The 17,128-nt window shown below is 51.0% G+C and overlaps 1 protein-coding gene and 1 long non-coding RNA gene across 4 annotated transcripts in view; one reads left to right on the forward strand and one right to left on the reverse strand.

Annotated features, from left to right (window-relative positions):
• Positions 1-17,128, forward strand: part of LOC100720137 (primary amine oxidase, lung isozyme-like) — a 19,142-nt gene continuing 2,014 nt past the window's right edge. Inside the window, 4 exon segments of the mRNA XM_013149686.3 lie at positions 1-7,004; positions 7,007-7,117; positions 7,120-8,370; positions 12,792-13,503. Of these exon segments, the coding sequence (XP_013005140.2) occupies positions 6,788-7,004; positions 7,007-7,117; positions 7,120-8,370; positions 12,792-12,808 (1,596 nt within the window). The 5' untranslated portion in view covers positions 1-6,787 and the 3' untranslated portion in view covers positions 12,809-13,503.
• The window catches only part of LOC106027082 (uncharacterized), a 21,484-nt gene continuing 20,590 nt past the window's right edge, over positions 16,235-17,128 (reverse strand). The window contains exon 5 of one of the 3 annotated variants that reach the window (XR_010048360.1): positions 16,235-17,078. This is a non-coding gene — a long non-coding RNA (uncharacterized LOC106027082). The remainder of the gene's footprint in view (positions 17,079-17,128) is intronic. The other 2 variants (XR_010048361.1, XR_010048359.1) reach the window with 2 other exon arrangements.

Raw genomic sequence — 17,128 nt, forward strand, 5'->3', positions numbered from 1 at the left:
CTGGGGGATGGAAGAGGGAAGGTTTCCCTGGGAGAGCAGAGAGAGGTCACTCGTGTCTGACATGTGGAAATGAGAGCAGCGACAAGGTCCACAGTGGACTTCTCCAGCTGGGACTCAGTCATCACAGAGCCTTGGGGAGTGGCTGGGGCAGGCACCTCCAGTTAACCGGACACCAAGGGAAGACAGTTCTTCCTGGAGGGTGTTCCGTGACCAGCACTGGGGTTAAAAGGCATGGGAAATGGGACAAGCCTGTCTCTGTGGCTGTGGCTGGGAGGGTGGCGAGGCAGGAGAGGGGCAGGGGGCAGGTGTGAGAGGTGGGCAGAAGATGGGAGCCCCTTGAGGTCATGGGAGGCGTAGAGGATGAGTGGGCCCTGGACAGGATTTCCAGTACTTCCAGGAGCAACAAGACCTCTGTGAAAGTCTGAGAAAACGAGTGAGGAAAGGTCTTGTGATCTAAGAGCTTAGTGGGGTCCCCTCTGAGTTTGCGGAGGGGCTGAGTGACGAGAGGAAAGCTGGAAGGACCTTGTTATACATCGGAGGGAGAGGAGTCCCTCAGCAGGTGGCAGGCACCAGGCCCGGGGGGATGGGAAGGACAACCTGACTGAGAGCATGGAGATCCTGTATCAGCCTGTGAGAACCATCTGCCTTTTGCACCAGGAGAATGGGAACACTGTAAGGGGAGTCGAAGGGGTTTGAAGACCATGTTGCAGTAAGTGAGAATTAGTGGGCTGTGGTCCCCGTAAGCCCAGGAGAAGGGTGAGATCCTGCAGCTGGGCAGGGTAGGAGTGGTTAGGCCTGTGAAGGATGGTAAGTGGCTGTTGGGGTGAAGCTAGGGATGGGGCGGGAATGTCCCCACCTAGGGGAACATTGGCAGCCATGGTGGAGCACAGGGACAGCGTCATTAGGGCAGCTGTGAGCATTGTAGCATCCTGGTGACGGTCGGAGTAGGTGACGACTCGGTTATGGTGTCTCATCCAAAAAGGGAGAGGGACAGACAGGGGCAACTCAAAGCAAGTGTGGGAAGAGGTGCTGACCCCCTGGGCACCAGACTGGGGAGAATTTATTGTCAATGCTCAAGGAGGCCAAGGAGGTTGGAAGGAAGGCAAGGTGGAGCAGCAGTGCTTGTATGGATCAAAAATGGGATGGACTTGCCCTCCTCTGTGAATTACCCAGAGTTTGCCTCTGAGATGTCCTGGGGCCTCCAGAGTCCCTGGGCAGCTTCCGTCCTCAGCAGCTAAGCTAACAAGGTCTGGGAAGGAGCCAGGGTTAACATAAGTTAGAACTATTTTGAGCTGTGACAGTCATGTTTGAAGAAGGAAGCATTAGTAGCAAGGCTAATAATCAAGAGATCTAGGTCATTGTTTACAATTGTTTTTTGGTACCAGTGATTGGACTCATGGCCTTGTGTCTGCCAGGCAGGCACTTATGCCATTGAGCTATATTCCTGCTGTTTTTTAATTTTTTGAGAGACAGTGAGAAAGTATCAAAAAGCCAACTGGAAATAGTTGGCGCACTTTTTACCTTGTGAAGGAGATTTTCTCTAGAGATATCATCCTTTTTCTGTTTTTCAAACACCTCTACAGGTAGAAGGAAGCAAATAAATGGTTCAAAGGAATTCTGCTCTGGTGGAGAAACCTCCAGGACATCTGTGTTATCTGTCTAATCATCCAGGAACTCATTTAGCAGCATGACAAGGCTGTGTTTTGTTTAAAGTACAATCCAAAATTTCTATGTCTCTGACGCTCACAGGTTAAACTTATACTTGTTACCTAGCAAGCATGGTTAAAAGCACATTGCTATGGTTTGTGTCTGGATGCCCCCAAAGCCCCAGGTGGTCATGGGACAGGCTTTTTGGAGGCAGCTGAACCTAGAATTTGTGATTGGCTCATCATGTAGTGCTGGGATTGAAGAGGTGAGTGCCACACCTGCCCTTGGCCTGCAAGCAGTATAAGGGAGGAAAAGAGGCTGCTCTCCTTCTTGTTCTTGCTGCTTCTGCTGCCTCAGATGCCATGAACTGTTGCCCCTCTTCCATGCCAACCTGCCTTGGAGCCAGGTGATTATGACCTGAAACCTCCACAAACAGTGAGCTAAATACACCTTTCCTCCTTTAACTTTGGATGTCAGGTATTTTATCTCAGCAATGAGAGAAAAATAAGACACACATCCATCATGCAAAGAAGAGAAAGGCTGAAATGACAGAAGGGGTCCTATATTTATTAATATGTATTTTTTTTGTGGTGCCAGGGATTGAACTCACAATCTCAAGCTTGCCAGGCAGGGGCTTATGCCCAGCCTCCGTATGTATATTTTCTAAATATAGACTAGATTTAGGGGCCAGGGATATAGCTCAGGGGCACAGCAGCTGCCTGGAAAATGCAAGGTCCTGAGTTCAATTCCTATTACCAAAAAATAAAAAGGTATTAAAAGTTTAATTGATATTGGAGGGGTAAGCAGCCTCTCTGAGAGTCACTGTGCGGACACTGGAATACAGCATTGTGAGGAAGACAAGAAGGAAGGAAGTGGGTCCCCTGGAATCCAGGAAGAGTCTGAAGGATGAATTGAAGCCCATGGAGAGAGTGAAGAAACTCCAACAAAGAGGGTTGGTAGCAGGTGACACCTTCTCCCTAAGAGGAGTAGTTCAAGCCTGCAGAGCCAAGGTAACAGTCACAGCCAGTGACCCCAGCAGCCTCTGAAGAGACACACAGCAGTGGAGGGGAGCAGCAGAGCTGAGGGACTGCACTGGCTAGTGGTGAGTGCAGAGGACTTAGTTCCCCTGAGGGAAAAAGCAATTAGCTAGGAGCCATTCTGGAGATGAGTCAGCTGAACTTGGAACCCAGAACTGCAGCCGGCTCCATCTAGCAGATCCAGGCTGGGCTCAGGCCCCTGGAAATTGCTTGGAAGGTGGAGAGCCCAGTGTTCTGGTCTCAGGGTTGCCTGCTGAGATTATTCACTACCCTGCCAAAAAACTGCTGCTGGCCTGCTGGGAGAGATTGGCACAGGTCAGGACTCTGGCTCCATAGCTGTCTACTAGTGAGTCAGGAGAGTGGACTTTTTTTCTTTACTTTTCACTTGTTTTCTCTTTCTCCTTCATTTTTATAGAGTGTGGAAGTGGTTCCTAACCTCTCTGTGGGTGTGGTTCTGTTCTGCTCTGTTCCGTTTCTGTCTTCCATTTCTCTTTTCCTTCAGGCTTCTGCACCAGTTTCCCAAAGCTGGTGCAATCCCCCTTTGTCCTCTGACCTCGCTTCTAACGTCTTCCTCTTCTTCCACATCTCCTTGATCTATTTTAAATTCTAACATTTGAGGGCAAAATTGACTTGTATACTGTGTATAATTTTCTGGTTTGTTTTAGATTTTGTTGTATAATCACAAACCTAGTTCATATGGTTGAAAGTGGCAAATTAAGGGTCAGCTCAGTTTGTCATTCACTAGGCTGTGTTTGATGCTATCAGTACTGCTACAGGCAAAAGTCACATAATTGTGCTAAGGAGCTGCTGGTTCCGGTGTTCCATGACCAAGACTGACTAAGGGTCACAGAAAATACCGTGGCATAGTGCCAGAGAACCAGGGACCGGACCAAACAACTCCTCATCTCTAACTGAGGAGGTGAGATCTTCCAACAGACTCAGCCCAAAAAACAGCTACACCTGGAAGGTACCTCAGAGAAGAAGTCATCACTTAAGGGTCCTAAATACTAGCAATAAAAGTAAACCACCAAAGGCATTTTACAAACATTACTACAGGAATTAAACTAAAAACAAGAAAGGAAAAATGAAAAGACACAAGTCATCAAGCAGTGTAGCTGGATACAAAGTTAACACTTGAAAATCAATAGCCGCCTTATACACGAATAATAAATTCACTGAGAGAAATCAGGGAAACAACCTTTCACAACAGCATCAAAAAAAAAAAAAAAAGAAAAAAGAAAAAAAAAAAAGAAAGAAAAAGAAAAGAAATACCTAGGAATCAATCTAATGAAGGATGCAAAAGACCTCTACTACTATAGTACACTGAAAAAGGAGACTGAAGAGGATATTAGAAAATGGAGATAGGGGGCTGGGGATTTAGCTCAGTGGCATAAGCACCTGCCTTGCAAGCAGGCGGTCATGAGTTTGATCCCTGGTACCAATAAAAATGAAAAAGACCAAAAAAAAAAAAAAAAAAAAAAAAAAAAGAAAATGGAGATAGGCTGTGCTCTTGAGTAGGAAGAACCAATATAGAGAAAATGGCCATACTTCCAAAAGTGTTACACAGATTCAATGCAATCCTAATCAAAATTCTAATAGCACGTATCACAGAATTAGAGAAAACAATCCTAAAATTCATCTGGAATCAGAAGAGATCTAGAATAGCAAAGGTGATCCTGGGCAACAAAGACAAGACAGGGGGCATCACAATCCCTGACTCGAAATGTATAATTGTACATGTATAAAATGTATACAGCTCCTGTGATAAAAAGTTAGGTAGTAGTAAAAACAAAAAACCAGACCTAAAGATCAATGGGACAGATTAGTAGATGTAAAAATGACTCCAGATACACTAAGCCACCTTATCTTTTTTTTTTTTTGTCTTTTTCATTTTTATCAGTACCAGGGATCGAACTCACGACCGCCTGCTTGCAAGGCAGGTGCTTATGCCACTGAGCTAAATCCCCAGCCCCAAGCCACCTTATCTTTGACAAAGGTGCCAAACACATTCACTGGAAGAAAGACAGCCTCTTTAATAAATAGTGCTGGAAAAACTGGCTCTTCATATGTCGAAGATTAAAACTGGACCCATGTCTTTCACCATGCACTAAGCTAAAATTATTAGCTTAATTAATATTAAGATTAAAGATCTTAATATTAAAACAGAAACAAATCTGCTGGAAGGCAGAGTAGGTAAAACTCTTGAAGACATTGGTATAGGCAAAGGCTTTATGAACAAAACCCTGATTGCATAGGAACTATCACAAAGAATCAACAACTGGGATCGCATCCTACTGAAAAGCTTTTAATCAGCAAGAGAAAACACCAACAGAGTGAAGAGACAACCCACAATGTGGGAGAAAATGTTTGTAGCTGCTCCTCAGACAAAGGATTGCTTTCAAGAACATATAAAGAATTGAAAAAACTCAGATCCTCAAATTCAAAGACCTAGTACAAAAATGGGCCACTGGGATAAATACATGCTTCTCAGGTGAAGAAATACAAACAGCAAATAAATATGTGAAAAAATGTTCAACACAGCTGATCATTTCAGAGATGCAAATTAAAACAACACCGAGATCCCACCTCATCCCAGAAAGAATGGCTGTTATCAAGAAATCAACCAGTAACAAATGCTGGAGGGGCTGTAGGGAAAAAGGACACCTTCTTCACTGTGGGGAGTGTAGACTGGTACAACCACTGTGGAAATCAGTGTGGAAATTCCTCAAAAAACTAGAATTGGAGGTCCCATTTGACCCAGCTCTTCTCCTTCTAGGTATCTTCCCGGAAGAATTAAAACATCATACCACAGTGACATATGTGCACCCATGTTTGTAGCAGCAGAGTTTGTAATAGCCAGATCCTAGAAACAACCTAAAAGCCCATCAACTGAGAAATGGATAAAGAAGATGTGGTATTTTTATACAATAGAGTATTACTCAGCCATAAATAAGGGTAAAACTGGAGACTTTTATAGGTAAATGGATGTAACTTGAGACTGTACTCAGAAGTGAAATAAATCAGACACACGTGTGAACATCATATTGTCTCACTAGTGTGTGACACTGAAACAACATATGTATATGTGTATGTATACATATGTGTATGTGTATGCATATAAAAAAGATAAGACAGTTATACTACTGATTTTGCTGCATTCACTAAAAAGGATTTGTGCTGGATTGTTTGGAAAAAAAATTCACATTATGGAAAAAGCTGCTTTTCATAGAGAGCTGCTGCAAAGCATAAAAATCAGCTCAGCTGGGGAAAACCCAGTTCCTGTTATATTGGGGGTTAAAGAGGGGTGGCCTCTGGAGAGAAGGCTACTGGGTTAAAATTCCACCCAAGAGGAAGAGGGACCTCACTTTTCTCATCTTTGGAAGGAGCCTGCTCCTCCTCTTCCAGCTTTCAGGGATGAGTGACAGGGAATCATGCTGAATTTCCTGTAAAAGTTTGGCTGGTAGCACGAACATTTCAGAAACTTCTATACCTGATCCAAGGATCCAGGGGTCCCCTCTACTGCCCGAGGATGCTGCTACTGGAGGGGAAACAGAGCCAGGAGGGCGTTTGAAGTGAGGTGGAAGGAGGGGAATCCCAAGGCAGGATGGAACAACCCCCAGAGCCCCCTGGAAGGAAAAGTGTAGCTCACAGGACCCCCGCTAACAGAGTGTTTTCCAAAATTGAAGACACACGGGACACCAGGCCCCAGATGACTCCAGGTTCGGGGCTGTCCTCTGGGTCTTGTCCAGTTCTCTGTTCAGGACTCCAGGTTAAGGAACGGTGCCCCGGGCCAAATCCAATCCCTGCCCTGCCAGCTGCATCCCCGTCCCCTGAGCTGAGTGTGCTGTTTGATTTGGGCCAAGAGGACACAGGCTGATGTGACTATACAAAGTCCAGGTCCCACCCCTAACCCTCCTCCTACACTCAGCTGACCCAAGCCTCTAGCCATACCATCCCCCATTGACCGTGTCCCTGACCCTGCTTCCTCCTGCCAGGCAGCCAGAAACTGGGACCCTGCGAGGTGGAGTATCCTGTGCCTGGTCCCGGCAGAGCCAAGCACCTCTGCCTTCTGTGCCGCAGTTGGAAGCCACCCAGCTTTAGCTATGGCTCTGCTCACGATTTTGCCCCTGTGGAGTATTCTGCTGACAGCGCTGGATGAAGGTGGGGCCTGGAGTGACAGAAACACCCATGGGGGATGTGATCAGGGCCTGGCACCCTTGTGCCCATCAACTGTGCACCCTGCCTGGCCCCACACACACTTAGGTCCTGGCCAGCTCTTTGCAGACCTGAGCCCAGAGGAGCTAGAGGCCATGATGGGCTTCTGATGCCAAGACTGGGCCCAGGCCTAGTGGATGCAGCCCAGGCGCAGCCCTCAGACACCTGCATCTACTCAGTGGAGCTGCAGCTGCCCCCCAAGGTGGCAGCCCTGGCTCACTGGAGGGACGGGGTCCCCCTCCCACCCTCGAGGCGCTGGCCATCCTGTTCTTCGGGGCCCAAACCCAGCCCAACGTGAGCAAGCTGCTGGTGGGGCCTGCTACCTGGCTGTCCTACCTGCGGGATGTCACCATGCAGTGCTATGGCAGCCCCCTGCCCTACCACCAGTGCTCTGTGCTGACCAGAGAGTACCAGGACATCAACCACATGATCTTCAAGCAAGAGCTGCCCAAGGTCGCAGGGCTTCTCTACCACTGCTGCTCCTATACACCCCAGGGAGGCCGCTTGGTGACAGTGACCACGGCACCCCGTGGCCTGCAGTCAGGAGACCGGGCCACCTGGTTTGGTCTCTACTACAACATCTCAGGCACTGGCATCTTCCTGCACCCCGTGGGGCTGGAGCTTCTGGTAGACCATGGGGCTCTGGACCCAGCCCGCTGGACTGTCCAGAAGGTATTCTTCCAGGGCCACTACTATGACAGCCTGGCCCAGCTGGAGGACAAATTTGTGGCTGGCCAGGTGAAGCCGGTGCAGGTCCCTGACAAAGGCACAGGTGGGGCCTGGTCCCTGAAGTCGCCGGTGCCCCCGGGCCCAGCTCCCCCTCTGCAGTTCCACCCTGAGGGCCCCCGCTTCAGCGTTCAGGGCAGTTGTGTGACTTCCTCTCTGTGGACTTTCTCCCTTGGCCTAGGAACCTTCAGTGGCCCGAGGGTCTTTGACATTCACTTTCAGGGTGAGAGGGTAGCCTATGAGGTCAGTGTCCAGGAGGCCCTGGCCGTCTATGGGGGAAATTCCCCTGCTGCTTTACGTGGCCAGTCCCTAGACAGTGGCTTTGGCTTGGGTCACTTCTCCACACCCCTGACCCGCGGAGTGGACTGCCCCTACTTGGCCATCTATGTGGACTGGCACTTCCTGGTGGAGTCGCAGGGTCCAAGGACTGTCCGTGATGTGTATTTGAACGGAACCAGGGCCTGCCTGCGGCGACACCACTCTGATCTGTACTCCCATTATTATGGGGGTGTCGTGGACACGGTTCTGGTATTCCGGTCCCTGGCCACCTTGCTCAACTATGACTATGTGTGGGACATGATCTTCCACCCCAATGGGGCCATCGAGGTCAAGGTCCACGCCACGGGCTACATCAGCTCCTTCCTCTTCAGGGCTGCCCGGTTGTATGGGAACCGAGTTGAGGAGCACACGTTGGGAACAGTCCACACCCACAGCGTCCACATCGAGGTGGACCTGGATGTAGCAGGTGAGACGTCCCCCTGGGGGCAAATGTGGGGGAGTGGTCTGAGGGTTCAGTGCCCAGCTCAAAGAGTTTGCTTTGAATAGTTAACAATGCAGAAAGTGAAGACACTGTGAAAGTCACATGAAGGCTTTTCCTGTTAGCAGGTTGGGTGTCCTCCCGAGCTTAAACAGAATTCCTCCTTTAAACGCTGCCTCCATCGTCTAGCATGGACCACACTGTGTCCTGTGGAGCAGCAGGACTTGCTGGTGTCTATGAGTCCGCACGACGTTGACGCATTCTCTCCTCCACATCTCAGGACAGGACTGCGGTGCACATTCGTTCAGCCATTTCTGTTTTTCCCATGACAGCATCATTGGAGTGGCGACCCCTGTTTCTGTTTGGTCTTCTTGGTGGGAAGGAGAAAACAGAAGGGGTGGGGGAAGGCCTTTCCCGAGGGCAAGGGTGGGCTGCTGAAGAGTTGCAGGCTCCCTCTGGAAGCTTCAGGAAAAACTGTGGCTTTATTTGGAATTTGACAGGGGTGGAGGTAAATAGGGCGGTGAAATGACGTAGTGACAGCTGATTGGAGGAGCATTGGTGCATGCGCAAAAAAGCAAAGCGGGTGGTTTGACCTCTGGATCCAGGGAGGCAGGGAGGTGGAGTCCAGAGCCAAAAGGAACCTGCACTTGGGGGAAAACCTGTGCCCAGTGCCCCACTACACACCCCAACTTGAACAGCACATCTGCTGGTTGGGGAGCACAATGAGCTCCTGGAGAGTTCCTGGAGATGACAGAATAGTGCCTTCCGCATAGGATTGCTGTGGGGGAGAATAACTCTCTTGAAAACTGTTTTCTTTTGAAATCATTGTATGTATGTATGTATGTATGTATGTATGTATGTATTTTGTCTTTTTGAGACAGGTTCTCTCTCTGCAGTTCAGGCTTGAGCTCACTGTGTACCCCAGGCTGGTCTTGAACTCGCAATGACCCTTCTGTCTTAGCCTTCTGAGTGCTAGGATGACAGGTGTGCACCACTGTGCCCGGCTTGAAACCATTTAAACGGTGCAGATAATAGCCAAGCCCTGTTACTGTTTGCCCCCACCCCACTGTCCCACGATGACTGTCTCACCTAACCGCAGGCAGCCATGAACAGAGCAGAGGAAGGGATCAGACTGTGCTAATCACCACGGCTGCTGGGATTTTGTGACTCATGCTCCTCACCCTCCTCTCATGTGCCCCTGAAGGCCTGGAGGCCACCGTGCATTTCAAGGGTGCACCTCCCTTGAGCCCCTCAGCAGGGATGGCTCTTGGGCTTTTTGTGATGTCGGTTGCGGAGCACTGGTCACTGATTTTGTGGAACACCCCTCAGCTTGGGTTTCTCTGATGCTTTGCCTTGATTGCCCTGAGATGATTCCTTGGGGCAGAGCCAGGAAAATCATGAAAATGGGGCCCTTGGCTCAGCACGTACCATGCAGGTGCCTGACGTGGATAAGCCCTCTCTTCAGGCACACAAGGGTCCTGTGTTCAGGTTTGTCCATCCTAAAAGCCAATTATTTCACTCTTGCAACTCAAATGGTTGGGGGAAAATAATTTGATGCTATGCAAATGTCCTACCTTTTTTTTCCTCAAACTTTTGCCCATTTTTTTAAGCATCTCTTGGTGGATTTTTCCTGCAACAGGTATTACTACAGTCTTTCCCAGCAGTCATTAAACTTTGCTCCTTTGTGGAAGATTTTCTTAGCCAGGGGTGGTGGTCCCTGCCTGCAATGTCTGTGCTCTAGGAGGATCCCCAATAATAATAAAAATGGGAAAAGGGCTAGGGATGTGGCTTAGTGTAAATGTCCTGGGTTCCACCCCTATTATCAAAGAATATATATATATATATATATATATATATATATAAACATAAAAACCAGGACTTTAAAATTGACAAATACAAATGTATATATTGATCATAAACACCATTCTATTTTATTTTTTGAGACAGGGTCTCACTATATAGTTCAAGCTGGCCTTGAACTCACCTATATAGCCTTGTCTGGCCTTGAACTCATAAGAGTTTGTCTTGCCTCAGCCTCCTGAGTGCTGGGATTACAGGCTTGCACTGCCACACCCACCATGCTGTTTTGAAATACCAGGCATTGTAGAATGGCTCAGTGGAACTCATTAACACAGGTGTACTGTCAGGTGCTATCATTATTTTGGGGGGAGAACCCTTAACATCTCCTCTCTCAGCAATCTTCAGGAGTCTAATATGGCATTACGCTCTTATAGGATGGAGATTTTATACCCTCTGACCAATAGGTCCCTAATATCTGGCCCTCCACCCAGCTCCACAGCCACCTTCTCTGCTGCTTTTGCGACTATGCATGGCTGAGATCCTGCAACCTGTGCCTCCTCATGGCATCCTCTAGGTCTACCCGTGTGGCTGTAAACAAGAGGACTTCCTTCCTCTTAAGGGCTGAATAGTATTTCATTGTGTGCATGTATCCGAGTGTCTATCCCCATTCATTTTTCCTTCTTCCTTAAATATGTTAGAATTCCCCGTAAGGTAGAATTATCCCTCCTTTTTCATTTGCTTATGCATTTGTGTTAGTTATTTTCTCTGTTACTGGGACAGAGTGCCAACATCTACTGTGTAACAGAGGAGGGGCTTGCTTGGTTTTCATTTTGTAGAGGTTTCAGTCCATGGTCCCCTGGCTCCAAAATGGAACCATGGCACAGGGGTTTGGTGGAGGAGAGCTGCTCAAGGTGGGACAACAGGAAGCAGAGAGAGCTGGGAGGAGCCCAACTCTTCGAGGCCACACTCCCAGGGACCGCCCCTCCTCAAGGCTCCACCCCCTGCCAGCAAGGCTGCTGTGAACCTCTGAATTCCATCTGTGCCCAATAGCGCTGTCCAGGAGCACATGAGCTCTTGGGGGGGGGGGGTCATCCTGAGAAAGACCACGAGGATATTTGGGCGGCGGGGGGGGGGGGCTCAAATCTTGCTAGGCAAGTGATCCACCCCTGAGCCATGGCCCAGCTTTACCTTGGCCAAGGGGGTGGAGGGACAGCGCACCCAGTTCGGGACAGTCCAGAGCGCTGACCCAGGCGAGGATCCCAGCAACCTTCACCCACCTCAGGGCCCTGGAGGGAGGAGGCTGGTGGGGCACGACGTGGGCAGAGGGTGGGCGTACTTGACTACCATTGGCCCCGCTGCTCTGTGGCCCCCACTCTGATGCAGGGGTGGGCACAGTCCAGAGGGCCCCAGACATTGACTGACCAGCCCCTCACACCCCATAGGAGCTGAGAACTGGGCCTGGGCCGAGGACCTGGCCTTTGTCCCTGAGACCCTGCCCTGGCACCCTGAGCAGCAGATCCAGAGGCTGTAGGTGACCCGCAAGCTGCTGGAGACAGAGGAGCAGGCCGCCTTCCCCCTGGGTGGGGCCACCCTGTGCTACCTGTACCTGGCCAGCTACCACAGCAGCAAGTGGGGGCACTTGTGGGGCTACCAGGTGCAGCCTCTGGGCTCCCTGGGGAAGCTGCTGCCCGAGAATAGCTCCATGAGGGTGCCTTCAGCTAGGGGTGGTGAGTGGGTCAATGAGGGGGTAAATGGAGGCCCCTGGACTCGTTTCCTGGGTGCATGGCATGGCACACACCCTCCCCTTTGCATGGGTGGATGGTGAAGGGCAGCTGCCACATCTGGACACAGATGTAATAGGACACCAATGGCAGCCTCTAGTGCAAGGGCCCATGGGGTTTTTACCAGAGAGTCTTCCAGCTCGTCTGTGTTTTTTTTTTTTTTTTTTTTTTGTCTTTCGGAGACAGGGTCTCACTATACAGTTCAGGCTGTCCTTGGGCTCACTTTGTAGCTCAGGCTGGTCTGGAACTTGCAATGGTCCTCCTGCCTCAGCCTGGTGAGTGCTGCGATTTTAGGAGTATGCCACCATGCCCCGCTCTTCTCCTATACTTTTGAATTTTGAGACAGCATCTTGCTGCCTAGCCCAGGCCAGCCTCAACCTCCTGGCGACCCTCCTGCCTCTGTTTTCAGGGTGCTGGGCTGACAGCTGGGTGCCACCATGTGTGGCCTTCTCTGTACTTTTTTTTTTTTTTTTTTTTTTTAAGGCTAGTCAAGTGAAACAGTGGGAGTGGAGAAGAAACAAAGAAATCTGTAACTGGTTGTGATCAATTAGTTGTAAACACCACTGCACTCGGATTAGCCTTCTCTGTACTCTTAAAATGTTCACAGTAAAGGGTAAAAGCAAAGAAACAAAGGATAAAAGGGAGATAGATGGGGCGGGGTCACTGTGTAGACAATGAGGTTCTGAGTGTGGCCTGGGACAGGGATCGGGCTGCACTTTGGCTTGGACCTGGGGGGAGGAAGATGTATGACAGTCTGTTCTCACTCCTGCACCACTTGGGGCAGGGAGACCCTGGACGATGTTGTCACTGTCATCAACATTGCTGCAGGTACCAGGTGGCTGTGACCCAGTGGGAGGAGGAGGAGCCCAGCAGCTCCAGCATCTACAACTTGAATGACCCCTGGATACCAGCTGTGGACTTCAGTGACTTCATCAACAATGAGACCATCACGGGGCACCTGGCTCTCCCCACCACATCCTTGAGGGACCTTTAGAGCCCATGAAGAAAAGTGGGGTGGGCAGGGCTTGCTAAGCAGACTAGACTAGTCTTGATTCTCCTGTCTCAGCCTCCCAAGTTCTGGGATTACCTGTATGGGCCATCACTCCTGGTTTGGAAAAATACTTTATGATTTCCTTTTTCCTGAGAAATTGAGTGCTTCATCCAGCACAGGAAAGCTGTCCCCAAAGGCCACTGTGGGAGGCAGGCGTGCCCCTGAAGCAAAGCCAGGCTTTAGGGTCGCCTTTCCTGTCCCCTGCCAGGATCTGGTGGCCTGGATGATGGCTGAATTTCTGCACATCCCACACTCAGAGGACGTCCCCAACACGGTGACAGTGGGCAATGGCGTGGGCTTCTTCCTGCAGCCTTATAACTTCTTTGACAAGGACCCCTCCTTTCGCTCTGCAGACTCCATGTACTTCCAGGGGGAGCAGGACGCCAGCACTTGAGAGCTGAACCCCCAGGCCTGCCTGCCCCAGGTCGCCACCTGCAGCCCCACGTTCCTGCCTTCTCCCACAGGGGCTTCTCGCACCACTAGTGGCAGGTGAGGGATGGGCCAGCCTGGCTCCCCGAGTCCTACCTCAGCCCTGCTGGCCCCTGCACAACCCTCCTCCCGCTGTCTCTGCGCCCATCTCCTTCTGGGGGCTTCTGAGCTTGGGGTACCTGTTGGAGGGCCACAGGTCCCACCAGGCAGGAGGGGGCGGCCCGGCCAGAGCCCAGTGGTGGCCAAGCTGCTCCCAGATGATGCCTTCTCCTGGGTTCTCCCTTGTTTTCACAAATGAGACTTAGCTCACTACTGAAAGTGCCTCGGTGATAATTTTCCATCCAGGCTCAAAGTGATACAAGCAGAGCCAGTTATTCCAGAACATTCTCATGGCCACAGAGAGAAACCTCGTTGCCATCAGCCATCATACTACTCCTCCGAGTCTTTCCCCAGGTCTGGGCACCATTGAATCTCCTTCCTGTCGCCGAGGACCTGAACATTTTGTAGAAATACCTGCAACTGATACAGTCTCCCTTCTGACTGGTGCCTTCTCTGAGGAGGCTCTAGAGTATTAACAATCAGTGCTTCCTTGCTCTCTGCACAGTAATATTCCAGTACATGATGTTAGACTTTGGATCGTATTTGTTTTGTTGTTGCTTGTTTGAAAGTGAACGCTTGTCCTCAGGAGTCAGTTGTCGCCTGCCTGGCCCCTAACTGCTGAGCACACAGGTGGTGGAGCTGGGATTTGTCCATCTCATGTCTGCCTTGTCTCCTCCTTCGGGTGACACCTGGGGCATGTGTGTCCCCCGCAGCCACACCCAGCTCAGGAGCTGCTGGAAATGGGGGTAGAGCTGGTGTGACCCGGTCAGGACCTGCCAGCTCCTCCACGTCACTGCTTTAGCCCTTTTTAGGGCATAAAATACACATTGAAATCCTGGTTTCAGACATATTTCAGTGGCTTCAGTGCACTTGGAAGCTTGCATGGTCCTGACCTGGGTTTACAATAGTAAGATGGGGCTCAGGACCTGCTGTGGCCAGGCTGCAGGGCTTGGGCCCCACAGGGCTGCTATGTCATCTTGCGTCTGGGGAAGGTGTCTGCGTTCTGCCCAACATACTCTGCCTGCAAAGCCAGTCTGCACTGTCTCCGTTTGGTCCTGGGGAGTCCCTGTGCTGTGGGTCTTGCAGTCCCTCCCTCCAGCAGCAGCAGCAGCTGCAGCTCTGGGCACCCTGTTGTGGGCAGCTGAAAGCTCCTGGGTCCCCAGGCCTGGGGGCCGCAACCCAGGTGACACGTGTGGCCCATTGCTCAGGCCCTGGCGCAGGGATGGCTTGGCAGGGCAGGGCAGGTGTGGAGGTGAGGGGAGCAGAGAAGCAGCAGGGCGCTCACCTGGGACGTGGCTCACAGGACGGGGCTTGCTTCGGGTCCCTTCGGAACACGCTGTGCAGCCGGCATCAGTGCCCCAGAGCTGGCTCAGTGCCACAGGGGGGCCTGGGACACAGAGCCAGGCGCTCAGCTTGTGACTGGAAGATGTTTGCAGCGTGGGGCTCAGGCCGCGCGCTGGACCCTAGCTCACTCGGGAGCCCTGACTCAGGGACCTCTGGGGCGGGGACGGTGCTCCATGGATGGGGTAGGGCAGGCAGAGCTGTCCACTGGGTTACTGGATCTTCCCATCTTTGCTCTTTTTTTTTTTTTTTTTTTTGAGAAAGGGTCTCCCTGTCTGTCCCAGGCTGGCCTTGAACTCGTGATCCTCCTGCCTTAGCCTCCTGAGTGCTGGAATGAGAGATGGCTCTTTTCATCTTGCTTAAGTGATTCAGCTTCTCTTTACTCTCTCAGCCCAGAAAAATCATTTTTTTTTCTTGTTTAAAGAAATTTGGGCCATGATGGCTAAAAATACTGTCTTGCTCCCAAAACAAATTCAGAAAGACACCACACCTACCTCCACCAGGGTAGACTTGGATGGGGACTCCCAGCTCCTGGCTGAGGTCTGGCCTGTATGGGGGTGTAGGACAGGGCATCCAGGGGCCTCAGCCACACACACATATGCACACGCGCACACACACATGTGTACACAGAACCAGCTTCCTCTGCAGAGGCTCTGCAGGTGCTCTGGTCCATGCTCCACCCCCCCACCCCCATGCTGCTGGAGGGACCCCCTCCCCTCCTTGTCCCTGACACAGGCTTCCCGCTCCTCCACAGCAACTGTCACCGTGGTCTGTGACTTTGCTCCCTCCTGATGTCACCACCACACAGGGAGTGAAGCTGTCTGGGTATAAGGTTGGGGGGGTAGCAATGGGGACTGTCCCAATGTCATGCATTCACTCATCAAACACTTTTTAGATGTGTTTTGAACCCCAGACTCACACTAATGTATGACAGAGGGGAACCCCATCATCCTGTCCCTCAGTAAGCTTGAAGCAGGGTGTAAACAAAATGTAGGGATCAGAACCGAGACTGGCACCCCTAAATCAGGGCTCCGTGACAAACTGCAGGGCGGGGTTGGGGGCTTCCCAGCGGAGGTGAAGGTTGTGTGTGTGTTGTGTTCGCTCATGTATTTGAGTGAAACACACGGGAAAATCTTCAAAAGCACAAACGGCTACCCCTGCAGTGAGGGTCAGGCAAGCTGAGTGCAGCGAAGCCCGCTGAGTGCTTTGCTACAAACGGCCTGGCCGTGGGAAGGCAACGTAAGCCTCAAGAAAGCGGCACCCACTGGACTCCAGCTCCGCCACCCTGGCTTTGCTCTGAGTTTCCACTCTGTCCCTTGTCCTGGTGGTGATGTTTCAAAGCCATGGAGGAGTTGAGTACAGTCCCAGAGTGTGCTGGGAGAAGAGAACCAGCCCCAGTGAGGGGGCCAGGCAGAGCAGTGTGTGTGAGTGCCAGCTGTCACTGGGTACAGAGGTGGTGTGGAGGCCCTGGGTTCCATTCTCAGTACCAGGTAAGAGATGGAAGGCTGGGTGTGGTATAATGTACCTGTCATCCCAGCACTGGAAAGGCTGAGGCAGGAGGATTCCCTTGAGTCCCAGCCTGGACTACATGACGAGACCCTATCTCAAAAAACCAACAACAATAGAACAAAATAGGAGACAGAGGACCAGACATGTGTCCACAGGATGCTGGCATTGGTGGACGGCTTTAGATGATGGCATCATGTGGCAGATATCCACATGCCCAGGCTCTGCGCTGCCATCACCCAGGTCCCTCCCCGAGCCCAACATGAGCCCCCACCCACCAGGGCCCCTCCTCAGTACCAAGTGATTGCACATCAGAATCACTCCAAAGCTTTTGAGGTGTCTGGGTTTTTTTTTTTTTTTCTGGCACCAGGAGTCCTTCCCTATGCCATATTGGGTGTTTTTGCTTTTGTCATTTTGAGACAAGATCTTGCTATGCAGTTCAGGCTGCCTGTGAGCTCATTTTGTAGCCCAGGCTGGTCTCGAACTTGCAGTGATCCTCCTGCCTCAGCCTCCCAAGTTGCTGGGATGACAGACGTGTGCCACCACACCTAGCTCCCTGTCCCATATTTGAAGACAGTGAGGTCCAACAGGGTTCTTCTGGTGTTCTGGCAGACAGAAGTAGCTGCTGCACCCTCTTGTTCTCCTCGGTCACAAGCACAGGGGTTCCGGGGCAAGCAGACTCTGGAGCCCTGGGGAGATGGCCAGCCTGTCTCAGGGATGTGGAGGCTGCATTCCCATC

The sequence above is a fragment of the Cavia porcellus genome, unplaced genomic scaffold, assembly GCF_034190915.1.
Source record: "Cavia porcellus strain 051 isolate PalLab524CR breed Dunkin Hartley unplaced genomic scaffold, mCavPor4.1 scaffold_6, whole genome shotgun sequence".
In the NCBI taxonomy this organism is placed as follows: domain Eukaryota; kingdom Metazoa; phylum Chordata; class Mammalia; order Rodentia; family Caviidae; genus Cavia; species Cavia porcellus.